This window comes from Vombatus ursinus, unplaced genomic scaffold (assembly GCF_900497805.2).
Source record: "Vombatus ursinus unplaced genomic scaffold, bare-nosed wombat genome assembly UNPS02010193.1, whole genome shotgun sequence".
In the NCBI taxonomy this organism is placed as follows: Eukaryota; Metazoa; Chordata; class Mammalia; order Diprotodontia; family Vombatidae; genus Vombatus; species Vombatus ursinus.
Window position 1 is genome coordinate 3,773,867 of NW_020949971.1, and position 26,877 is coordinate 3,800,743.

General features: G+C 49.0%; 1 protein-coding gene across 1 annotated transcript in view; it reads right to left on the reverse strand.

The window, feature by feature from the left end:
* Positions 1-8,920: 8,920 nt before the first annotated feature.
* The window catches only part of PPP2CB (protein phosphatase 2 catalytic subunit beta), a 34,639-nt gene continuing 16,682 nt past the window's right edge, over positions 8,921-26,877 (reverse strand). The window contains exons 3-7 of the mRNA XM_027853743.1: positions 16,631-16,804; positions 14,652-14,741; positions 13,532-13,693; positions 10,979-11,097; positions 8,921-9,624 (exon numbers count right to left, since the gene is read on the reverse strand). Coding sequence (XP_027709544.1) covers positions 9,552-9,624; positions 10,979-11,097; positions 13,532-13,693; positions 14,652-14,741; positions 16,631-16,804 — 618 coding nt within the window. The 3' untranslated portion in view covers positions 8,921-9,551. The remainder of the gene's footprint in view (positions 9,625-10,978; positions 11,098-13,531; positions 13,694-14,651; positions 14,742-16,630; positions 16,805-26,877) is intronic.

Genomic DNA, 26,877 nt, shown 5'->3' on the forward strand with positions numbered 1-26,877 from the left:
CCTGTCCACGTTGGGGACGTGATGGAGAAGCCCGAGCAGTCCAGAGGGAGGGCCGTGGGCTGGGACGGAGATTCCCGACCTGGAAATTCCTTCAGTGGCGGTTTGGGAGGTCAGGGCTCCAGCCTGTAGTCCCTGGGCAGAGGGTCCTGAGGAGGTGGGCGCCGCCTTGGTTTAAGGACGATGATTGCTTATGGTCTCTGCGTCCTGAAGTCTCAGCTGAAGTCCTCCGACTCAGAGTCACGTAGGATTAAGCTAACACAGCCCTGGGCGTTACTGTGGCCTGACCTTTCAGAATGAACGGTGGCCTGGTCCAGACGTCGGCAGCCTCTCTCACATGAGAGCTCTTGGAAGGGAGGGAGTCCACGCATGGTGGAGATGGCTGATGATGCTGAGGAAATATGGGATGGGTGCTGTGTCTGTATCAGCAGATCACCTTAGCTTGTAACCTCCTTAGGGGTTACAGAATTCCTGGGAAGTGTTGAAACTTGCGGTTCTCTGGGCTTTTCCTCCTCCGTCCACTTTGTTGGCTGAGTCTATGCCCCCCTCCCCGCGACCTTGGGCTCGTCCCACGGCTTCAGCTATCTAAGCACGCAGCTATAGACACCTTGACCAAGCTGGCTACACGTGCTGCCGCCGCTTCCTCACCCATTTCTTACCTGTTCCGTCTGGCCATCCCCTGCCAGCCTCAGTGGCTGCCATGACCTCCAGACTGGTCTCCCTGTCTCTGTGTCCTCCCATCTCGTCACTTTGTCCTCTGACCTGATTTGCCTAAGTGATTTTCCTAAGGCGCCCGTCTGAAGGCATCCCTCCGCGTCTGGGTTCCAATACAGCTTCTCTGTTTGGCCCAACCAGCAGGGCAGGCAGCTGGGACCTGGGTCTTCACCCATCACCCCTTCACACACGCCGCTCTGCAGGCAAGCTAGCTTCTCACGCATGGTGCTCCATCCTCCCTGCCTGGAATGTGGCTCTGTTGGGAACTCTGCTTTCTGCCCTCTCCTCCATGAAGCCTGTGCTTGGCCCCAGACCCCCAGTGCAGCGTCCTCCCTCCCCAAATTACCCAGAGACAGCTGGGGGTTCACTGAGTTCAGATCCAGCCTACTGACTAGCCGAGTGATCTTGGGCAAGTCACTGTACTTCTGTTTGCCTCAGTTTCCTCAACTGTAAGATTTGGATAACAGTGCCTCCCCCACAGGGCTGTTACAAGGATAACTGAGATGCTTCGTCCTAGTAGGCACCGTGTGAAGGCACCTTCCTCCTCCTCATTTTGTTCTTACTGATTTGTAGACGTCTGGTCTCCCCGGGCCCAGCACAGCGCCTGGCCCCTGCTAAGTACTTGACGCTGCGTGACAGACTGAGATGTGACTGGTAGCCCTACACGTCCGGCCGGCTGCACTCTGGCACCAAGTGCCTCTCGGACGTCCTGGACCCGCCCCCCATGGCTCACGTGCCTGCCCCTCATGCCTCGCCTGTCTCGCAGTTGCCAGGGACGTTCCCAACAGTAGGTGTGACCGTGTGGCTTGCTCCTGCTGGAAAAATCCTTCTTTCCCTCAGTGGTGGTTCCCGGGACCCCCCCAAGTCTGGATTTCACCTTCCTGAGGCCCATCCCCCACTGCTGTTTTCCCTCCGCAACCCTGAGCTCTTTTTTTTTGTTTGTTTTTTGTTTTTTGGGCAACTGGGATTAAGTGACCTGCCTGGGGTCACACAGCTAGTAAGTGTCAAGTGTTTGGTCTGAGCCCGGATTTGAACTCAGATACTCCTGACTTCAGGGCCGGTGCTCTATCCACTGCACCACCTAGCTGCCCCAGCCCTGAGCTCTTTATGGCGCTGACCTTGCTCTTAGCAGTCAGACCCTGCCGCAGCCCGGACACCCTGGATAGCCCTTTGCTGGCATGGGGCGCTCCTTTGTAAGGCCACAGTGACAGAGCAGGAGAGCTGTGCGTGAGACCTCGTCCCATTTGAAATGGAAACCACTAGGACGGCACCATTCTAGAGGCCGTGATGAGCCACCATGAAAACGTGCTTGATGAGCATTGGTCCCTAGGACATGTCGCCAGAATGCTGGCAGCAGAGGATGTGCTCTGGCGTGCGGTCCAGGGCCCAAGCTCCTGGAGGGGCCCTGGCACATCCCTCGCCTTGCTCCTTTGTGAGAGACTGGAATAGGGGAAGAAGGGCAGAGCCACGAGTGGAAGATTCCAGCATCCTAAGAAATGACAATTGTGAAGCCTTCCAAGAGGCTGTCCAAACTAGAAAGAGTCGTGGGGGCGAAAGGAGCAGACCTGGGAAAACAATCACATGACTGCACCACGACGGGCCTGAGAACCCTGGTCAACAAGGCAGAGTAAGATACAGACGAGTCCGGGAGAACGGCCCTACGCAGAGTGCTTTCTACGCGTTTACGCTACGGAGTAGCCAGCCACCACAGCCACAGGGATGACCTCCTTCTACAGAGGAGCGAACGTGGCTGCTCTCTTCCGTCTCCTCTCTCCATCTGGGTCTCTGCCCACTAGGCTATAGTGCCCTCACTAGCTGTACAAAAGACAGAATATACACTTTTTCTGATACAAAATTAGCACAAACAAAATCAATCAAGCTAGAATATGAAGAGAAATTGCAGAATGGGAAAAACGTTTTCATCCCCATTTGTGGTAAAGGTCTAACATCTAAGATATACAGGGAACTAACACAAATATTGAAGATGAGCCATTTCCTGATAGATATGAAAGGTTATGAATTTTTTTTTAAAGGAGTAGTCAAAGAGATTATGATCAAAACATCCAGAGTATTGGAGGGGCTACTGGAAATGGGCAGAGCTGTAGCTTAGCCCATTGAGTGATGTTTGACCACACTGGCACACGCATAGCACCGATGAGCTCGTGCCCATGAGAATGATGACCACAGCATCAATGAGCAGAAGACCACTGAGGGCAGGACACGTCCTCTCTTGTGGTGGATGGAGGACTGGGATCAATAACACCTTCACAAACAGCCCTTTCCACTTGCTTTTGTTCCTAAGGGCTCATGGTACGTTCCATCTCACCCCCAGGTGACTAAAGACCTGGTGAGATAACATTTTAAATGAAATCCCGCACCTTTAGGTGGCCGTCGATGACACCATGGAATGAATTTATGCTGGACGAACCTTATACCTACAAGCTACAGGTAGGCCAGCACTCTACATCATCCAGCGAAGAATCTTAATCATGATGAAAGAGAAAGCGGAGGAAATAATCTGTAATTGTAGATGACAGAAATGAGGCCGGCCCAGGAGAAGAATCAAGCTATTTGACCCAGTATGGCCACTGATTGGATTATCCAGTTGTGTTTCCATGGCCTGAGGGTCCTAAGAGCAGGACTTCACCTGATGGAGGGAGAACCAAAGAGCTGGGGTTCATTCCTGGTGGTCTTGCTTAAAGCCAAGTCATAACTACTCTGTGTATGTAAGTGGTCCTGACCTTAGAAGGGGGATTGTGAAGATCAGGGTGAACACTGAGATGCTGAGAAAGGAACCAATCCACATACACAATAATATACCCTTACCTACTTTGAGATATGTGAGGGAAAAAATTTTTTTAATCCTTTTCATTAAAAGGATTCCTGAAATGGCTCCTGGTTCCAGAGGACCAATGGTGAGATGCTGAAACATTTCCTTCCTCCTGGCAGAGAAGGGGGCGGGGAGCAGGTACAGCATGAACCTAATGTGCCTAAGCTTAGGTGAGGGAGAGAGGTGGGGAGGATGCTACATCAGGAAGGTTCAGTGGGCAGGTGGAGGGAGATTGTGATTGGAAAGTGACTGCTACAGCTTCCTTTGTGGTGCCAAAGAATTGGAAACTGAGAGGATGCCCATCATCTGGGGAATGGCTGAACAAATTGTGGTATGATTGTGATGGAATACTAGTGTGCTCTAAGAAATGATGAGCGGGCCGACTTCAGAAAAACCTGGAAAGACTTGTATGAGTGAAGTAATCAGAACCAGGAGAACGTTGTACACAGTAACAGCCACATTGTGTGGTGAATAACGTTGACAGACGTAGCCCTTCTCAGCAATGCAAAGATCTTAGACATCTCCAAAGACCTCATGATGGAAAATGCTGTCCATATCCAGAGAAAGAACTATGGAGTTTGAAAGTAGATTGAAGCATACTATTTTCATTTTTTTTGTGGTTTTTCCCTTTTGTTCTGTTTCTTCTTTCACGGCATGACTGATGTGGAAATATGTCTAACATGATTGCACATGTATAACCTATATTAGATTGCTTGCCACCTTGGGAGGGGAAGGAGAGAGAAAGAATTTGAAATTCAAAATCATATTAAAAAAAAGAATGTTGAAAACTATCTTTACGTGTAATTGGGAAGAATAAAACCTCTCCTGAGGGCCTTGAATGCCAAGATAGGGAGCCCCACAGTGACAAGATAATAGGAATGCAGCAATGGCAGGAAGAAGGGAAAGGAGATCGTCTGGTGAGGCGGCTGTTACAATACCCTAGGCAAGAACCACGCCTTAGGCATCACTGAGTCCGGGCCCCACATGTGGTAGAGAGACGTGCCGAGGACACGACGCTGGGTCCTTTCTGAGCCCACGTTCAGTCTGTGTCAGAGACCATGGCAGATGGGCATGAGTGGAAAGGAGGGGAGAGATGACTCGGGGTACCTGATCTGATACTGGGGTGAAGGACCAGGGTCCAGAGTAGCTCTCACGGTTAGAAAGATCTGACAAACAGGAAGGACGGCAATACTGCCACCTCAAGAAAAGGTAAAATGAGGAAGAGTGGGTGTGAAGGGAAGGAGGTGATGTCAAGGAGGCTGGAGGACACAGGTGCCTAGGATCTGGGGGCAATCAGGAGCAGAGGCAGAGAGGCAAGGCTAGAAGACACAGGGCGGGACAAGGTCCCCAAAGGGCAGAGGGAGGGCCCTGCCTGCCAAGAGGAGAAACACCAGCATTGCAGAGGGACGCTTAATACCTAGAGCGTAATGTCACAGCTAGTCTGGCCACGAAAGGAAGGGGAGAGAAGTCGGCTGCGAGGCTGGCAGGGGCAGCGCTGAGTCAGTTTCTGTTTTTGAGGAATCTCCATCGGAGAAATGGGGAAAGTGGCCAAGCAAGGCCGTGGGGAAGAGCGGAAGGGAAGGCAGAGGATCACAGAGAGGGGTCAGTGTGGGCGAGGAGAAGCTCCAGGCACGTGGTCCCCGGAGACCGACAGGAAGAGAAAAGACAGACAGCAAATAGTGCAGAGGAAGAAAGAGAGCGAGAGCGAGCTGACTGGTCCTGGAGGATGGCTTGAATTTCCCCTGCAAAGTGGGAGGGACAGTGGTAGGTGCCTTGGGACAAGTGATACAGGCATACGGTCTCACTCTGTGAGATCATGCAAGTGGTCAGGCACGTGTCTGTGCTCCAGCTGACCTCGACGGGCTGATCCAGAGAAGCCAGGCTTGAGCCGCCTCCCCTCCCTTTTAAGCCATACACATTTCTCTGTTGCAGCTTTAATTCTGTGGTTTTTTTGGTTTTTGTTTTTGTAGGCAATCGGGGTTAAGTGACTTGCCCAGGGTCACACAGCTAGTTAGTGACAAGTGTTTGGTCTGAGGCCGGATTTGAACTCAGGTCCTTCTGAATTCAGGGCTGATGCTGTACCCGCTGCGCCACCTCGCTGCCCCAATTCTGTGGTTTTTAAGAACGGATGTGATAGCAATAAGGGGTCCTCAGCCTGGGCTCCATCGGGGCTCAAGGAGTCTGTGAACTTGGAGGGGGCAAAGAATCACCTCTTTATTGTCACTAACCTGGCTTGCTCCTTTGTGATTTTGTATCTAAAAACGTCACTCGGAGAAGAGGCCCATTGGTTTCACCAGACTGACTGGCACAAAACAGATGAAGAATCTGGGCTCTACGGAAACGCCCCCAGCTAGAGCTCTCGGCACTCCTCAGATGACTCGTCAAAGACGCCGAAGCAGCGGCCGGGGTGCCGAGTCAAGCATTTCTGGGATCACACCAGCTCACAATGAGACACGCTCGGTCATACCAAGTATAAAGGAAAGTTAGATGGAAACAAAACCGACCAACGGGTGCTGCCAGACAGCCTCGTCGGTCCTCTAAAAACAAAGCCCTTCAGACAGTCCTGGCAACTGGAAGGGCTGTCCTTAAATAAGTAACGCGCTCGCCGCTGCCGTGAAGGAAAAGTGTTTGCCACGGGCAAGATAATACAAAGCCTGGAATGCTAAAGATGGGGGGGAAGGTAGTTTTTACTAAGGAAATGTTTATATTCAAGGCTATATCAAAATCCCAGTCCAGGTAAGCCTATAAAATCTGAACATCGTCATCAGATTGCAAAACATCTAGTCACAGGGCAGCGAGGTGGTGCCGTGGATAGAGCACAGGCCCTAGAATCAGGAAGACCTGAGTTCAGATCCGGCCTCAGACACATAACACTCACTAGCTGGGTGATTCTGGGTAAGTCACTTAACCCCAATATAAATAAATAAAAAAGAAAGGAAGGCTGGTACCAGATTGCTGAGGACTGTATTTAGGGGCAGCTAGGTGGCACAGTGAATAAAGCTCTGGCCTTGGAGTCAGGAGGACCCAAGTTCAAATCTGGTCTTAGACACTTGACACGTACTAGCTGTGTGGCCCTGGGCAAGTCACTTAACCCGACTGCCTCACCAAAAAAAAGCGAAAAAACAAAAAACATCTAGTCATTAAATGCCTCCTATGTGCCTGGCAGTAAGTGAAGTACTGGGGACACAAAAAAAGTTTGTCAAAATGGTCCCTGCCCTCAAGGTGCTTGCAGTTTAACAGAAGAGACAATATGCAAACAACTAGGTACAAAACAAGTTACAGACAGGACAAGTGAGAAATAAATGAGAGAAGGAAGGCACTAGAATTAGGAGGGGTTAGGAAGGGCTTCCTGCAGAAGGGGGCATTTGGTTGGGACTTAAAAGATGCCAGGGAGGTCGGGAGTCAGAGCAGAGGAGGCAGAGCCTCCCAGGCATGGAGGATAGCCTGAGATGGAGGCCAGGTCACTGGGTTGAAGAGGCTTTATCAAGGAGTAAGGAGTAAGGCGCCTGGAAAGGAGGGAATGGAGAGGTTATGAAGGGCTTTGAATACCAAAAACAGCATTCTGTATTTGATCCTAGAGGTGATGGGGAGTCGACATGGTCAGACCTATGCTTTCGGGAAATCACTCTGACGGCTGACTTGAACAACTATTCTAGGAATCCAGACGTGAAGGGATGACAGCTTGCACCAGGCTGGGGCAGGGTCAGAGAGGAGGCTGGAGATAACTGACAAGAGATGCTACAAAGGTGAAATGGGCAGGCCTTGGCGCCATATTGGATGGGTGTGTGTGTAAAAGACAGTGTGAGTGAGGCATGGAGGAGGACTCCTAGGTTGGGAGCCTGAGACACTGGGAGGATGGGGCTGCCCTCTACAGAGCGTTTGGGGAAAGATATTTTGGGGATTCCTTTTCTACGTCTTATCCCCCTTGAGGGAATGACGAACTCTGATAAATATATTGGTATCCTGAGGAGCACAACTGTTCTGGAAGCACATGAATTTCCAAATGGAGATAGAACATCGCAGTATGATCTTGCACCACCCCAGATATACTCAAAAATTAAGAAATTGTTCGATGAGATGGAAATAAATATACTTTAATGCCAGACTTATGCTTCACTGAAAACCAATAGGCTATAATCAAGGTGACACTTGGAAAAATGGCCTTATCATCAAAGACGTGCTTAACACCCAATGGGACATAAGGGTAGTTTCATGAAGAGTTAAAGGTTGTATGTGAAAATCTTGTGACCTCAGTGCCAAGTCATGGAGGACAAGGAACTGCAGCAAAGGAGGCCATACTGGGGAGCAAAAGTTTTTAAAGATGTGAAAAACTGGAATCTATATTGTGTAAGTCAATCCACATGTCAGCTTACTTGCACACCACTGTAGGTATGGTGGGGGTGGAGGAAGGAGTGGGCCAATAAACATATACTCAGCATCTACTATGTGCCTAAGCTTGTGCTAAGGGCTGGGGATGCCGAGGAAGAGGAGTGGCGAGCAAAGCCGGGGCAAGTTATCCAGGGAAGAGGTGTGGGACGGGGGACAAGGGCTCATGAAGGAACACTGTGGAAGGCGTGGTAGAACAAAGCCTGGGAAGAAGGAAGAGAAGGGCGGGAGAGAACTGGGAGATGGAGGAATAGGGAGAGACTGAAAACACTATGAAAACAGGCCCAAATGGAGGGAGGGGCCACGAGAGATGGAGCTCGGGATCTCCAACAGGGAGTGGCTTCTCCTGGAGGACCATGGAAACCTGCGGTGGTTCAGTTCAAGCTGACCTTGATTCCGGTTTATACAACTAGCAGTTCAAACACACACTCATAATTTATTTGCCACATTAATTCAACAGTGCTGTTTTTTCCATCCCCAATGTCTGTCATGCAGATTTCATGAAGGAATTATGAGTTCAACATTCACCCATGAGTGCTACGTAATTATGGGACTGGAAAAAATCAAACGACCCCAGTGTCTCGACTTAGATCTTTTCATAAAGCTGAGATGGACGTTACACACACCGTCCCAGGACATACTTTTTTAAAAAAATAAAAGCTGTGTCTTGACTGCACATTACTGTGGTTCTTCAGAATTCATTTATCCATCCTCCATTTGGCTTACAACCTAACTTTTAAAATTGCACATTAAATGCAAGTATTCTGTATTACATTAACACAGATTACCTAGGGAAATCAAAACCATAAATGGCTGTGTTTTTGCCTTGCCCTGATAACTGTCAGCAAACGTCTCTTCTTTTCTCTGCCACATAATAGATCAAATAAGAGAAGTCATCATTAGAAATGAGTTCATTTCCAGCTTCGGTCTGGGCCAAGTGATAACCCCACATCCAGGATTCCCCATGAGAAATTTCCACGCGTACCACGGCAATTCAGGACAGTCTGGTTTACAACTCAAAAGTTTATTGTTCCAATACACCCAAGAAGATGCAAGCACTTCTGTGACAAATATACAGAAAAAAAGGGAGATCAACACAGAACAGTCATTTAGCTTCAATGAAGGGAAATCTCTCAATGTTATGACAACATACTCCCAAGGGGAATCTTCGCCTTTCTCCAGTTAAGTTAATCATACATTTTAATAAAATAAAGGGTGATGAGTTATGTCAAAGTTAGTTTGTGCATTTTCTTTAAAAATAAACTCCAAATTCTATAATCCATGCCAGTTAAACACTAAAACTAAAATTTACATATTAATAAGCGCAAAAGGAGATGGAGGTATGAGTTACCTTTTCTGTTGAACAGTCCAGAAGAAAACAGGGAGCCCAAATACAGCAGGCAGGCTGATTGACTGACTGACCGACCTAAGACGGGGCGGGGTGGCTTTCAGCCTCAGTGGGCTTGCTCAGTGCCGAGCACACGAGGGCACAGTTTGGTCCGTGATGGGCGTAGAGGCAGACACGGATTCCAACTTGTTAACAAACATGTCTGTTCTCATCGCTTTGTAAAAAAGATGCCGAGTGTACCTCCAGGTATTTGTCCTAGGTTTTCCCCAAAGCTGTTTATAGGAAGTAGTCCGGGGTGCGCCGTGTGACGTGGGGCTCTCCACGACGGGGCGCAGGGTCAAACTGCAGGCTGTACAAAGAGAAATCCAAAGAATGACTTGGGGATGCGCCTTTCTAGGGTCCTTCCAGCCATCACTGTTACAACTAGAAAGGCAACCTAAAGCGAACAATGGGCTAATCCAGCCTCCCTGCCCCCCGGCTCTTTATAAACAGATGGAGTGGACCAAGGAAGGGGGCAAGTCAGCAGAGGCCAGCCAGGCCTTGACGTGAACCAAGACGTCCCAAGGTCAGGTACTTGGGTCCTGGCTTCGAGGAACGGGGTAGACTGCTGAAGTGTGCTTTCACAACCTGACAATCACTTACACACAAAAGAGGCAGAGCCAAGGAGTACCGATAACTAATCAAGCCCCTTCTTACATGGTCTTGCTTGTATGTGGACGGTTTCCTTCTGGCCTGAACAGTACAGAGTCCATGCACAACAAACTGTGCGTGGACAGGCAATGTTATTAGGGTCTGTTTAGACGGGCAGCACGAGTGTCTCCAGGCTCGATCCACCCAGCCATGCCTAATGAAGGAGAGCCTTGGGGGCCATCCCGCAGCTGCATGTGTTTGGTGCTTTTCTCCAACATCCAGAGGGAACCTTTCACTGTTTTTTCAGCTATTTAAACTTACCTGGACGCCTCTACTAGAGAGGAAGTTTGCCTAGATCAGCTCTCCTGTAACCTCTCCCCTTGTCCTGCTCCCCTCCCTGGGTCCTCGGGGCTCACGAGCCCGAGGGCCTTCCCGTGCTGGGAGTCCTGCCTTGGTGGGCAGACAACAGCAGGACCAACACCTCTGTGTTCAGGAAGCCTCTTCCCCCTTGACAGAGCCCAGGGCTGTATGAACACTTCTGGCTGGCATGACAGCGTCAGCTCATCATAAGCTCACAGGCACTCAAACACAGTATGTTTTCAAACCAAACCAAAGTATGGTTTAGTCAATAAACCAAGCCTCCCCCAACCCATGTCTGAACTCTATCTACAGCATTCCCTAGGGGATTTCATTAAGCACCGGTGAGTCTGGCCTGCCCTGAGCCCTTTGAAATCGCAGCTCGCCATCTCTCTGAGGACAGAAGGCCCGCAGTGTGCAGTGTCTATTCTTTTCCCTCTGCTGAAAATCTGCCTAACCCCTGCCCTCCTCTTGTCTTTCTTTGGTCACTAATGCTGTTCTCCAGGATCTTTCAAAGCAATCACCTGGGCCAAAAAATATATTCAATGACATCAATTCAATCAATGTTTATTAAACTGAATTAAAATTTATTTACCTTTCCTTGTTTCTCCTTTCACATATGAAAGAATGTGAAAACATTAACTTCTGTTCTAATGTGTGACCCTTAATTCTAATACCTCCATCTCTATTTTCTGTTGGACTTAGGCGATACTTACAAGGAATATTTTAAAGTGTCATCTAACTCCATGATAGCCGCCTGGTTCCCACAGCGATAGCAGTAATTGGGTGCACTGAAGATGGTGACCACGTTCCGATCGTGGCACCAGTTGTACCCCTGAGACATTGAAAAAAACAGCATCTGCGTTACGACTCTGGGTTTGTTTTTAAGGCTGACCATGAATAACACACAGGGGAAACGGGAGGAGGAGCAGAGCAGCAAGAGAGGCGGTGCTGGGCGCCACTGCTGACCCCTACAGACACAACCCTAGGCCGGCCTCAAGGGGCCAGACCAGAGCCCACAAGGAGGGCGGGCGGGCAGGCAGGCTCACAGAAAAAGGGCTAAATGAGACAGCTCTGTTTCAAAGGGTGAAGGTCAGGGGCAGCTAGGTGGGGCAGTGGATAGAGCGCCGGCCCTGAAGTCAGGAGGACCCGAGTTCAAATCCAGCCTAAGACCAAATACTTGACACTTAACTAGCTGTGTGCCCCTGGGCAAGTCACTTAACCCCAATTGCCTAAAAAAAAAAAAAAAAAAAAAACCAAAGTGTGAAGGTCTACATGTTATTTAGATCTTATGGTAAACCAAATTAACTTGTGTAAGTCCGTAGTAAGAGTTCTACTTTTAATTCCTAAAGATAATGGTGTTCTACTGACCTACCAGGCAGTTTCCTGGAAAGAACATACTTAACTTATCCATCAAATGAAAACAGCTGTATTTTAACACTCAAGAAAAGGCTCGGGGCAGTGAGGTGGCGCAGTGGATAAAGCACTAGCCCTGCAGTCAGGACGACCCGAGTTCAAATCTGGCGTCATACACATAACATTCACTAGTTGGGTGATTCTGGGCAAGTCACTTAACTCCAGCTGCCTCACAAAAAAACAAAAAAAAAGAAAAGGCTCACTGTGTATTAGAAGTCATCCCGACTTAACTGACTACCTGCCGGAACAAAGACCAGAATGAGTAAAAAGCTAGCACAAAGTATAATCAGAAAAGATGGCCTACAAATGGAACAACTGAACGCTGAACTATTTAACCAAGTAATTAATAATGAAAAATGGGAAATGGATGACAGAAATGGCATCACATAACCAAGGTCAGTCAACTGTCACAGGAAGAGCACAGACGCCCAGCGCTGTCCGTGACAACAGCTGGGAAGGCGTGGTTCAGGGGAGGCTTCACTGGGGGCAAGGATGCTGAGACAGGCAGAGAGGTCTGAAAGGGGAGGCTTCCAGGCCCAGCAGACTGACTGGAAAAGGAACTGAGAGCTTGGCACGAGGGGCACAAACCCTGCCCAAGCAACAAACCACCTGGACAGCAGAGTGGACCAAAGGGAACTCCATGAAGTGACAAGAAAGATTAAAACAGAGCACAGGGCTGAAGAAATAGAAGAGAATGTAAAGCAAAAACGACTGACCAAGAAACGTGCACAGGACCGGACACAGAGTAGAGTCAGCAGAGCCAAGAAAACAACGATGTAAATGGACAGAGCAGCCAAGACCCAAAGGTCTGAAGGGAAGGTAACAAAGCGATAACCCCCCCAACACACATACACACACCAGAGAGGCAGGAGGACCCCTCCCCCCCCGGGGTGACACATGCCCCAGGCCCGGGGCTTCTTCCACACGGGGCAGCTGTGCTGATTTTTCACCCTCTCTTTCTCTCTTTTTTGTCTTTAAAAAATACTGTTTGTTGTATGGGATGGGGAAAGCCAGGATGATGTAAAAAAGAGAAGACATCAATGACATCGTATTTTTTAAAAAAGAATCAGGCAAAAGATAAACTAAAAGGAGGTTCCAATACAACAAAACCAGAAAGCAAGCTTTCGGAGGACAGCAACTGCCTGCATTGCTATTGTACTGCCAAGCACATAGTAAGCACGTAAAACTATGTTCAAGACAGATCCCCGTGCAACGTGCCCTCAGCCACGAGAGCGGGTGACATGGGAGGGGCGGCTGAGGCCGTGGGAACTGGCAGGTCCCCGCAAGAGCAGAGGGAAAGACTGAGGAGCCCCAAAAGAAGAGGGCGCCCAGGGACCGAAGTCAAGGAGCCCACCCGTGCCGCCTTCTGGGCAGTGACCTCCACGGCCGCTTCCTTGGGGAGTGTTCTTTCTAAGGGGATTTGTTGGAAAGCGTCCACTCGGTCAAACCAAAGACATCGTGATGCGTGACCGAGCGGCTGGTTCTGCTAATTCTGACACTCGCCTCCCAGAACCAGCAGGACAGGTTCGTCCTTCACCGAAGGGAGAGCGGAATCAGACACATGGTTTTACACGCTGCTGTTTCTTTCTTACTTACAGCGGATGTAAAATCTCTTATTAATTCTATCTCTCGTAAACATACTGGAATAAAGCATTTCACAGCAACACAATCTTCAATGTAATCCACCTTGACAGGGCATATCAGAGGCTCTTGCCACGCCCTCAAACGAGGAACAATAATTTCTGCCTTCAGCTAACGCGGAGGATCACCCTAGGGCCTGAGAAGCCAGCCTAGTGCCGGGTCTGTCACCCACTGAAGGTGGAAGCAAGCATCTTGTGCACAAATGCACATACCTCCATCACGAGCTGGTGAGCACGGGAAACCAGCGTGAGGCCGTTGGCATGGTTGAACGTTTCAGAAATGTCCTGTCCAAATGTGTAGCCAGCCCCTCGTGGAGAAATGCCCCATCCGCCACGATCATCGGGATCAGACCACAACAGGTCACACATCGGGCCCTGCCGAGGGAAAACAATGATGGCACGATGTGTGAGGGGGCCGCCCAAAGGGTGGTGTACCGCATGGCACACAGGTGCCAGGAAGGAGTGAGGAACACAGCACTGAAGGAAGGGGGAATAGCAGAACGTCCCTCAATCTCAACATTTCCCCAGAGCACCATTGAGTTCTTTCTGCTGCCATGTAGTAAGCTAACAAGATTTATGTGAACCTCTACAGAGAAATACTCACTGAGTGTCCCAAGTCCCTCTGCAGTTATCCTGGGAGATTCCAGGGGTCTGCAGGGGAGCCCTCAGCTCTTTCTTTGAGTAATCTTTCTCTCCCAAAACAAAACTTTATTCTATTTTCTAAACTGTTCTCGTGTCACCTTTCTGTTCCCTTTTTAACATAATATGTCTGTCACTGCCCAAGAACCTTTCCTTGTGACCAATCGGGGCGGCCAAGAGCCCTCCACCAGCTCCACCAGGTTAAGGCCAGATGACGGCGGAAGCAGGAGGGGCCCCCTGCCTTCGGGTCCTCACAGTCCACACCCTCATCTTAAGGGTCTCTGAAATGGAGAGCTGTACTAACCTCTCTTGTGGTCTATGCAAATGCGTCATTACTCTGAAACACTGTTCCTCTGGCCCAATTCCTCGAGAACACCCAGAGAACAACTTAATAGGGTTCTGGCGGCATGTGGTCAGACTTTGGCTCTTCTGCCTCTGGCCTGCTGAGCTCAGGCCCTTTTAGAGATTCCGTCTGGGCTGATGCCCGAGATACCAGCGTAGGGCAAGGAGAAGGACAAAGGACTTTGCTCCTCGTGACCTTCTCATGTCACGGCAGAGCCCCTCAGATGGACTGGGCCCCAGCGACCTCGGGCCAATGGAATACGGGCTGCCGGTCAGGAAAGAGCACTCACCTCCGTTTGGGGCACAGTACCTGACACAGGTGCAATGCCACCCCCCAAAACTCCACCTTTACCTCGTGTGGAACTTCTTGCAGGCGATCCAGGGCTCGGATATGATCCAGTGTATCGATGGACGGAGAAAGGCCACCATGGAGGCAAAATATCTTTAAGAAGAAAAAAGGGGGAGGGGGTTGCACAATTTTCTTAGCTCATTTCTTGCCAAAATCTGATGAAAAGTACCTAATTTAAACAACGCATACCTTATGATTTTTCACCTTTTAAATTTAAATCAATTCAAAATTTTATGATTCCCCAAAATCTTATCTACAAGAAAATAAATTTACTTAATAAGTACGTACAATTAAACTATTTCGTTCCATAGATTATTTTTTTCAAGTATAATTAATTTTTTTATAGATTCGCTTTGGTAAACTTGTATCACTGATTTTAAAATTCTCATTCACATAAAGACAACTAAGCCCTCAATCACCAGGCAGCCAGGTGGTGAAGTGGATAGAATGAGTTCAAGTCTCACCTGGGACAACTCCTAGCTGTGAGACCCTGGAATTCTCTTAACCTCTCTGTGCCTCACTTACTTCATCTGCAAAGTGGGAATCACAGCATCTACCCTGTCGAGCTCTTCTCTGGGAAGCACCCTGCAAACCTCTAAGTACTAGTACAGAAACGCCGGCTGAGATTTCTATTGCTCCCCAGAGAGCACATCAACGGGGGTAAAGGGCTGGCATGGCTCCACCCGTGCTCCCAACAACCCAAGACACGGCTGGTCAGCAGTGGCCTCAGGCTTCCCTCCGTCTACAGGAGGCAGGGAGGTACGGGCCCCTGGGGAGACGTCTCCCCCTCTACCCCCCGCCCCTTAGTTTTAGGAGGTGATTTTTTTTTTTATTATTTTAATTTATCAGCAATCACTTCCACATGCTTTTGAGTTTTAAATTTTTCTCCCCCTTCCTCGCCACCTCTCTTCCCAAGATGGCGTGCAATCTGATACAGGCTATACATCTATATCCCTATGAAATATATTTTTACATTAGTGATGTTGTAGGTAAGAATTAGAACCAATCCCTCCACCCCCTTTCTGCCAAATGACACGCTCCTCTGTTAGCCTCTCCCTCCCCTAGCCATCTTGGGGCTCAAGATTCCTAGGGAGGGGAAGGACCCAGCGGGGGACAGCTGGGCGCTGCTCCCCAGTACTCCTTCCTCATTCCCCACCAGAGGGACAGAAGCCGCCTGACGGCAGGGGCCACTTTGTTTCTGCTTTGTCTCCTGGCACGGCACTGGCCACAGCACCCTGCTGGGAAGCACACGCTGGTGGCCTGCTCTCACCTGACCCCTCCCAGCTGTGTGACCCTGAGCTTCAGTTTCCTGACCTCCCTCACCTGCAGGACTGTCCCAAGGTACATAGCAGTGACCCATGTAGGGCATCACGCCAGCGTCCGGATGTTAAACGTGCCAGGACAGAGGGGGCTGACCTTGGCACCAGGGCAGATCAGGGTGCTGGTCCCACCACGATCCTGAGCAGGTCACTTTTAGCACTCGGAGCCCCAGGCAGGTGGCCAAGCATAAGCTACAGAGAAGGGCCATGCTGCCTCCCCTGAGAGTTCCCTGGACCGGTCAAGTCCCAGATGCCAGCCCTTCTCCTGTCCCTCCAAGTGCCAGTTATTATTAGGAAGGTGAAGACCATTGCCTTTTAACTTCCTGAGGCAGTTGGGTGGTGCAGCAGATTGAGTGCTGGTCCTGGAGTCAGGAAGACCTGAGTTCAAATCCAGCCTCAGACACTTCTTAGCTGAGTGACCCTGAACAAGTCACTTAACTCCTCTGAGTCTGAGTTTCCTCATCTGCACAATGGGGATAACAGCATCTGCCTCCCAGGGTTTCTGTGACCATCGCATGAGGTAACATTGGTAAAGCTCTTAGCACAGCCCCTGGCCCACGGCCGGCCCTCCTTCCTGTGACAGGTGCCGACTTTGCAGAATGACACAGATCTCTCTGTCAGCACACGGACGCTGCCTTCACCGCCATCCCTGTCAACGCCTACCTGTCCATCCACCAGCGCCGTGAGCGGGAGATAGTCAAACAGATCCGTGAAGTATTTCCAAACGTTGGCGTTGCCGTATTTCCTCAGGCACTCGTCGTAAAAGCCGTACACCTGGGTGATCTGCCGGCTCTCGTGATTTCCCCTCAGTATCGTGATCCGCTCTGGGTAGCGCACCTAGAAGAGGGAGAGTGGAGACTATTAAACAGACGAGCTTCTTTTTGAATTTTCAGCATTCACTTGCAGGAGATCTTGAGGTCCAGATTCTCTCCCCGTCTCTCCCCTCCCCCACCCCAAGATGGCAGACAGTTTAACAGAGGCTCTACCTATACATGCAGAGTATGAGTCATGTTATAAAGAATTAGAACCAATGGGAGAGACCACGAGAAAGAAGAAACAAAAAAAAACAGAGAGCAAATAATACGCTTTGATCTGTATTCAGCCCCATAGCTCTTTTCTGGATGTGGACAGCATTTTCCATCCTGAGACCTTCGGAGTTATCCTGGATCCTCGCATTGCTGAGAAGAGATAAGTCTGTCAAAGTCATTCATGGCACAACAGACGGACTTCCAAAGCCCAATTCTTTCCATGACCGTTTTTCTCTTCAGCAAACTATTATAGGAGAGTCAAGCACATCTCTCATTTCCTACATACGATCATTTAAAAAAATCCTATCAATCCTAGCTTCGCCATTTCTCTTGGGTTTCTGTTTTCCCTTCATACAGCACTACTAGCCCTAGTTCGGGGTCCTCATCACCCCAGTACTCCACGGCTACACCCCCGCCACTTCAGGCCTTGTCTCCGGCGAATCTACTGTGCACAAGGCCACCGGCCGCCTCCACCTTTCTAAAACATCGCTTCAGTCATTTTGCCCCCAACCCCCAAAGGATCAAGGTCCCAGTTTCTGATCTTTATATTCAAAATTCCACCTTGTCTTAACTTCCCTCTCTTGCTCCTCAACAAGAACTAGGCAGGTAGTCAGCTGTCACTAAATACTTGTCAAACCCTCTGACCCAGCAATAGCACTTCTGGGGCTGTACGCCAAAGAGATCACACAAATGGGAAGAGGACCCACATGTACAAAAATATTCACGGAAGCTCTTTTTGTGGTGGCAAAGAATTGGAGATTGAGGGAATGCCCATCAACTGGGGAATGGCCGAACAAGTTGTGGTATGTGAATGGAATGGAATACTATTGTGCTAGAAGAAATGATGAGCATTTGGACTTCAGAAAAACCTGGAAAGACTTGTATGGTCTGATGCTGAGTGAAGTGAGCAGAATCAGGAGAACGTTGTACACAGTGACTGCCACGTTGTGTGATGACTAATGTTGATAGACTTAGCCTTTCTCAGCAATGTAAGGATCTAAGACATCTCCAAAGGACTCATGATGGAAAATGTTGTCCATATCCAGAAAAAGAACTATGAAGTCTGAATGTAGATCAAAGCATATTATTTGCTCACTCTCTTTTTTCCCTTTTTTCTTTTGTTTGTTTCTTCTTTCTCGTGGTTTCTCCCACTGGTTCTAATTCTTCTTTATAACATGACTAATAAGAAAATAGGTTCAATATGAATGTATAGGTAGAGCCTCTATGAAATTGCTTGCCATCTTGGGGTGGAGGGAGGGGAGAGATGAGGAGAAAATTTGGAACTCAAAATCTCCTGAAAGTGAATGTTGAAAATTAAAAATAAATAGATAGACAGATAAATACTTGTCAAAAAATTATAACCAAAGGATGGTGGATCGATCAATGGAAAACCTATTGAGGGGCACTGTCACTTTTATCTACTTCTTATGACAAAGACTCTTAAACTGGAAACCACTTTATCATTTAGTAAGCCACAGGTGAATAAAAAGAAACACAAAGAACAGGTCAGATCTACAGCTGATTTAAAAATAAAACCAAACACAAACAGCACCAGCCAGAAAATGTACACTTCAGTTCAATCAAGCCACCTTTCTGAGGCCTTGCTGGGTCCTGGTGAGTGCGATAACCATATGAAAAAGGCAGGCACCTGGCCCCCCCCACCACTTGAGGAGATCACAAGCCTGAGCTGACTGACAGCCTCACACTGTGCCCTCGTGGCTACCACCATCCTTTTTTTAAAATTTATTTTTAGTTTTGCCCATTTACTTCCACAAGATTTTGAGTTCCAAATTTTCACTCCATCTCGCCCCTTCCCCCACCCCAAGATGGCATGCATTCTGAATAGCCCTTCCCCTAGTCTGTCTTCCCTTCTATCTCTGCCCCACTTCTCTTACCCCCTTCCCCTTCTATTTTTCTGTAGGACAGGATGGATTTCTGTACCCCATTTCCTGTATTTCTTATTTCCCAGTTGCAAGTACCACCGTGTTTTTAATCCTTGTTTGTGGATTCACTCCCATTCTCAGTGGCTGTGCTAAATCCCTTCTTTAAGCAAGTTTTAACTCTTGCTTTACAGATTGCTGCCCTTTCCCAATCATCTCCCCCCCCATAAAGAAGTCAAGTTAAGCAAAAAGGACCACCTGCCAGACACACTGATCATCGGGCTGACCTTGTTTCCTGCATTCTTGAGACTGACACCAGCCAGCACAAAACCTCCCCATGCACGGGCTCTCGTTCCTCTCTCCAGTGGAAGCCGTCACCCTCCGGGCTGGCCCCTCTGTCTACTTGCTGACCTTCCTGACCCATTAGTTCTCTGACACTAACGCAGCTTCCCCCCATCTCTACTGACTCCCTTTGCTCCTTAGCTTACAAATATGCTCAGTCACTACCATCCTGAAAGAACACAACTCTCCTTGATGTTGACACCCCAGCTCACACTGTCATTTTCTATCTCGCTGTTGTGACCCCGCCCCCCCGCCACATTTCTACAAAGCGTAGCCTCTACTGGCTGCCTCTTCCTCATCACCCCTCCCTCCAAACCCCAATCTTCTTTCAGTCCCCACGGCTCCTTCGGGCCAAACCCAGGGCCTTCTTTCCTGGCCTCCTTCCCCTGACGGCCCAAGCAATCTGACTGGCGACCTCTGTGTCCTTCCGCAAAGCTGCCTCCTTGGCTTCTATGACACTCTCCTGGTTCTCCTCTGGCTTCCTCTCCTCTTTCAACACGAGCTTTCCTCCAGGTTCTGGCCAGCCTCGGCCTTCTCCTCTCTAGAGCTTGTACACGGCCCTCACCCCCACACCCCAATCAGATTATGAGCTCCTGCAGAGCAGCATCTGGGCCATATCTGACACAGGGCCACATTTCTCCTAAGCAGCTAATAAATGTAAGTGGCACAAGAAAAGAGGCATTTCTGAATGGGGGCAAGGTCATGAAAGGCTTCCCGAAGGACACACTTGACCAGGTCTCCAGAAGGGCAGCTGCAGGCCCACCACATATGGGGTGGGGCCGGGACAGGAGAGGCACCTTTTTAATATATGCACATACAAAGGTTCCTGTCAATAGTCATACACAGGTGCAGGCACAAAACAAGGAAGGAAATGCTGTCCCATATAACCGAGCAATCCGTACAGGTCTTCTCCGGAGGTGCTTCCCTAGTCCTGCCCCACAAGGAGAACTGAAGTCATCCAGGGCAGGGACTGGGTACAGTGAGCTTTCTGCTGCAATGCCCTCTGCTCCTGGTGGGCCCCTGGATCACAGGGGCACTGTGCCAGCAGGGGCCAAGCTCTGGCAAGCGTTACCAGGTAGCGGCTTTTCCAGCTTTGAGGAGGACACCAGGAAGAGTCTGGATGTCTAATATGTGGACCAGTCACGGTCTGATTAGGTCACGGGGCGAAGGGAGGCTTGGGACCTCGGCAGCTCTAGAAGACCTCCTCCCAAGTGCTTACGGCGCTCTCCCTGGGCACACCAGTGGAGACAAGGTGGCCAATCTCTCTAGTCACAATCACCCTTAAAGGACACTATCCCATCTTTATACGGTTGTAGCAGGAAAGAGACCCAGATGGCTTTAAAAGAGGCAGGCCTGAGATGGTCACGAGAGAAACAAGGAAATGTCCATCTTATTCCGTCACAGCACCCCGATAAGCTGGAAATCAAGAATGAGAAAGAAACCAGGACTTCCCCTCAGAAGAAAACAAAAACAGGTAAAGACTCAGCTGGCAGGAATCCTGGAGACTGGGGAAAAGTGAACAAGACGGGAATGGACCCCTCAGCGTGACTGCACTAGAAAATGAGCACACTCCCATTTAAACGGAAGCTCCTGGAGGTCAGGGACTGTGATCTGTCTTTTCCTGTTGTTTCTACTCCACATACCTGGCACACAGCAGGTGCTTAATGAGTGCATGCTGATCCTGACACAACAAAACTCTTTCTTCTGACCCTCTCTGTTCCTTCAGTCATTTTCAGTCCTGTCCAATTCTTCGTGACCCCATCTGAGGTTTTCTTGGCAAAGATACTGGAGGGGTTTGTCATTTCCTTCTCCAGCCCATTGTACAGATGAGGAAACTGAGGCAGGCAGAGGTGAAGTGACTTGCCCAGGGTCACCCAGCTAGGAAGTGTGGCACCCCCTAGCTGCCCCCTTTAGCCAATGCCAAATGAACAGACAGCCTAGACGGGGCTTCAGAAGCTTCTAGGCCCCAGTGCCTCCTCGGTGCAGCAAGAGTTAAGGATTAGAGGTAAGAGTCACGTCAGGGCGAGCTGGGTGAGGGTTTATCTGCAGCTGTTCTTGTGGGTCTTTCCTCACTCGTGGCCCCAACGACTGTCCCGCGCTCACAACCCTCTGGCCTGTTCCACTCTCACGTGGCTCTCTCCTCCCCTCACCAGAAAGCTCCCAGCTCAGTGAGTCCGATTTGTTAAATACTAAACAACCAAAACTCAATGTCGTACTTTTGTCTCTTCTGTTGATGCAGCGTATTTCCTCATTTCTTGTTTCAAGAATCTGACAAACGTGAGACAGAAACTGCCTACAGCCAGCAGGGGAAACTGCTGACTAACGCCTCTGCCTTCAACTGCTTATCAGATGATCAAGATGCCTCCAGATGCCTTAGCTGACACACAGAGTGACTGAAGCCCGCCTCAGATGGCAGACAGACGGATGGACTGAGCATCGAGGAAGCCCTTATTGTATGCTAAGCACAAGAACACGAGGACAACACGATCCCTTACGCTCTTCTAGCGGAAGACGAGTCAAGAAAACCAACAAAACCTACTTACCAGCAGGTCTGTCAGACACAGGGAAGGGTCAGAGTTCTTCCACGGGTGCCATGCCACCAGTATATACAAATCTTTCTCTGACTTCTTTAAGGCAATGACTACGGCTGGGACTAAGTTACCTCCGGCTGCCCCAGGCTGTCCACGATCTCTCCAGAGAGGTGCCCCAGTAACAGGATTTAAAACTTCTCATGCATCCCTAATACCGGGTGTAGATCTGGCCTGGAACTAGAGGCCCCAGACAATAACAAACAGTCCCAACCAGTTCTTCCAAGAGCCCCATGGAATCTGTGGCCTCTATCCAGGGTTCCTAACTAGCCAAACCCGGCATTCTCTGTCCCCTGCACGTGGCCTTCCTCTAAGTTCGGGTACAGACCGTCCCAGACAGCGGCGATGCTGCCTGCAGTGGGTCCATGTACAGGGGCCCTTCTTCTTGCCAAGGCCAACCCCTCCACACATGCAAGTGATCCCATGCCATCCGCTCCATCAACCCCATCCCTCACTAATTTCCATTCTCTCCCCATCTATTGGTCCTTGCCCACTGCTTTGTTCTTATCCTGAAAACACCCTCAACTGACCCTTCTATCTCCACTAACTACAGTCCCTCTCTCTTCCACCCTTCGTCACTAAACCCCCCAAAAAGGCCTTCCACAAGCGGCGTGTGTCCACTCTCTCTCCTCTACTCTCTTCTCAATCCCAGTGAATCCACTCTCTCCAAAGTTACCAGTGACCTCTTGGTTACCAAATCCAGTGACCTTTTCTCAGTCCTCATCCTGCCTGACCTCTATGTGGCCTTGGCCACGGTTAATCACTCCTCCTCTCTCCTGGTTCTCCTCCCACCTCTTTGACGGCTCCGTCTCCTTAAACAGATCTCCTCCAGATCATTTCCTCTAACCAGAGGCGGCCTATTCATAGCTCGTTTGTACATGGCTTTTTAAAAAAAATTATTTTTAGTTTTCAGCAATCACTTCCATATGCTTTTGAGTTTTAAATTTTCTCCCCCTCCCTCCTCCCCTCCCTCCACAAGACAGCACGAAATCTGATATAGGCTCTACATACACATTCCTATTAAACATATTTTCACATTAGTGATGTTGTAAGGAAGAATTAGAACCAACTGGAAGAACCACCAGAAAGAGGAAACAAAACAACAAAAGAAAAGGAGAGAGAAAATAGTCTGCTTCGATCTGCATTCAGACTCCACAGTTCTTTCTTTGGATGTGGACAGCATTTTCCACCATGAGACTTTTGGAGATGTCTTAGATCCTCGCATTGCTGAGAAGGGCTAGGTCTATCTGAGTCAGTCATCACATAACGTGGCTGTTGCTGTGTACAACGTTCTCCTGGTTCTGCTCACTTCACTCAGCATCAGTCCACACGAGTCTTTCCAGGTTTTTCTGAAGTCTGCCTGCTCATCATTTCTTCTAGCACAACAGTATTCCATTACATTCACATACCATAACTTGTTCAGCCATTCTCCAATTGATGGGCATCCTCTCAATTTCCAATTCTTTGCCACCACAAAAAGAGCTGCTATAAATATTTTTGCACACGTGGGTCCTTTTCCCATTTGTATGACCTCTCTGAGATACAGCCCTAGAAGTGCTATTGCTGGGTCAAAGGGAATGTACATTTTTATAGCCTTTTGGGCATAGCTCCAACTTGCTCTCCAAAATGGTTGGATCATTTCACAACTCCACCAACAATGCATTAGTGTTCCAATTTTCCCACATTTCCAACATTTATCATTCTCCTGTTTTGTCATGTTGGCCAATCTGATAGGTGTGATGTGGTACCTCAGAGTTGTTTTGATTTACATTTCTCTAATCAACAGGGATTTAAAGCATTGTACATATGTGTCTGCATGCTGTCTCCCCTATTAGATTGTAAACTTATAAAGGGCAAGGAGTATTTTTCGCCTCTTTTTGTATCCTCTGCACTTAGCACTGGGCCTGGCACATAGGAGGTACTTTAACAAAGGTTTATGGACTAGCTGACTGACTGAAAAGTCAAAAGTACCTCCAGCATAAGAGAAAGGTCTAACCTCAAGGGAGGCTGCATGGCACAATGGCTCTCCTGCCGGATGACATGAGTTCAAGTCCTAGCTATTACGCTTACGACCCGTATGACCCTGGCTGAGCCTCCCTTTCCTCTTTGGAGGGCTGGCTGGACTCCAAGGTCCTTTGTGGCTCCTGACCCAGGACTCTAAGATCCTCCAGGAGAAGAAACCTCGCCTGGACTAAACGCCAACGCCGCAGCTGCACATTCTTTCTTCTGGATCTTCCGACATCTGTTCCGTGAGAAGGGGAGAACAGCCCCTGACAAGACTGGGGGCAGTTTATAAAGAAACAGAGCTCTGTTTTTGTTTGTTTCAGTAAAGTAAGTTCCCCAAATTCCGTGCCTGGAGCTGACCTGAAGCTGAAATCTTCCCTATTAGAAAATAAGCTCCTGAATAGGTTTCACGTGACTGCACATATGCAGCCTATTTAAAATTCTTATCTTTCTAGAGAGGAGGGAAAAAATTGGGAACTCAAAATTTTTTTAAATGAACTCTTGGAGAGAAGGGGCTGTCTGAACAGCACGGGACTCTGCATACACAAGGGCACTTAATAAATCTTTCCCTCCTCCTCACTCCCTCCCTTCCATTCCTCCCCACCCCTTTTCCCTCTAGTCTGGCCACCCAGGTGGCAAGATATCTGAGCACCTAAAACAACAACAAAAAGATAACTGCAGAGGGGACAAGACTTTCTCAAAACAAACAAACAAAAAACCAGCAGCAATTTGCAGGTGATAAGGGGGGCACCATGAAGCCTGGTACTTTCATGGCCCAGTTTTTCTGGATCCATATCACCACTGATTGTTAAATTGAAAATTAAGGAATTTAATCCTTGCCCACTAGCTTTCTCCCCTCTTCTCCCCTCCCCCAACAAGATTCATAGGGCTGTAGATTGTGGGGTGCAGGGGGTCCCTCAAATTCTGCACTAACCTCTCTCGGCTCCTATGTGATAGAAACACATTCACGCACGCGTGTCTTCAGTGGGTCTCCCCTTCTGTGGACTCAGCCCAAGAACAAAGTTACCTTACTGCCCTGTCTTATCTGCGTAGTAAAACTACATTCAGAGCAGGATTTCTCCCTGGAAGATGTTAAAAGCTATCATTTCATCCCAATGGCCAGCTAACAGAGCTGATCTTCACTCTGGGTTTTCAAACTTGTTTGGCTGCTGCTTAGAAGAGATGAAGTTTAGAAAGTGGAGCTGCTCCTAGGAACAGAGATGCCTTGAAAGCAGCAGCAGTCGACTCTGTGGCCTGAGAGTACCTACCCTGTTCACCGTTTTTGTCCTCTTCAACCCTGGAAAGCTAAGTGTCTTGGAAAGGATTGTGGTTTTTTAGAAAAGGCAATAAAGAGTTCATTTTGAGTGGGGAGAATTTTGCTTGCCCACGTGATCTAGTCTGAATCATGGCGCTGAATTTCATGTTTAACAAACTGTGCCAGAGCACAGTCAGTTCTAGCTGTCACATCTGAGCACCTAAAAGAAAGGAAGACGAGAAGGCTCCAGGAAATCACAGATTCTTAAGCAAGAAGTCAAATTAGAACAGTGACTTACGGAGCAAAAAGGGCGGCTGGGCCTGGAAATTAGACAGTTTCCCCTCTGATGACCCTGCAGCAAGCCAGGCAATGAGGCAGGGACGTTGGCATTCAATCCCAGCCATGCGGGGCCTTGCAAATGGCCACCATTTGGGTCCCCTGGGCTACATGCACAGACACGACAGCGCCATCAGTTGAAGGAACACAAACAATACATATGGGTGAGGAAGACGAGGCAGTGTGATGGGAGCAGACAAGCAAGAGTCAATGCTAGCGTGCCCCAGGGACAGTGAGATGATGAGCAAATGCAGAGAGAAAGCAGCCCCTGAACAGAGCCAGTCTGGCTGCGAGACACGAGCAAGCTCCGAGCTCCAGAAGCTCAAGGGGCCAGGCAGCCGTGCACACCAGACACGCCAGTCACGGCCAACGCTGTGGCCAGCTTTACTTTGGCTCTTTTCAGTGATTTGTTCCAGGGAACATGCTAAGATTTGCTGGGCTGGACGAGGAATAGGAAGCGCCCTCTTTGGATGAGAGTTACTTCAGGCCAAAGGCAGCGTTCTCCTGGAACCCTCAGTACAAAACTCACAACGATGGCCGTAGCTACAGTGAAAGGGATCGACAAGCTGCTGGCCACTGACCAGGAGAAAAAAAGCCACTTTTAAGTCTTGGATAGTCTTTAACTGGACCACCCTCACCCCTGACGGCCTTCCTGGGGACTACAAGGTCCATTTCTAGAACACACACTTGACTGGCTGCTCCCACCACCAGGACAAGGCCTCAGCCCCATCTCCACTTGGTTTATCGTGTTGACAACGAGAAGGAGGGTTGTTTCACTTGCTGTTTTCACTGCATCTGCTTTACTAAAGTAAAATACCCCAACCTGCCTCTTTACGTGGAACCAACTAGAGTCAAGTGTCCTGCCAATGACTGCCAAGGCAGCCTGACCAGAGGCCCTGGGCCTTTGGAAGATGAGGGGGCTGGCCTGGAACACCTCCAGGGCTCTTGGTAGGAGCAGGGGCACAAATGGAGATTCAAGAGTAAGCAGGGGGTCCCTGCTACACTCTCAAAGCACCAAGGGCAGCTGGACCTTTACCCTGTCTGAGGCCTCCTGAGGATGAAAGGGGGAAGAGGGTCAGAACGACGGGCCTGGGTCTCCAGAAGGACCAGCATCACCAATCAGATGTTCCCAAAGGGATTTCTATACGTGTTCCCCAAGTATGAAGCACAACCAGGTTTTTCCTGATTATAACTCTCAGGACCCTCTCATTCTGCTTTTGTTAAATATTATAAAACCCAAATTGAGAACTGGAGATTTTTGTACTTTTTTGAAATGCTGTAGAATTTCTCCTTCCTTTGTTTTACAATTACTATAAATGTGGGTTAGAAATTGCTTTTGAGGGAGGAGAGAGATAGAGACAGAAAGAGAGAGACAAAGACAGAAAGAAGGAGGGGGGGGAGAGAGGGAGAGGGAGAGGGAGAGGGAGAGGGAGAGAGAGAGAGAGAGAGAGAGAGAGAGAGAGAGAGAGAGAGAGAG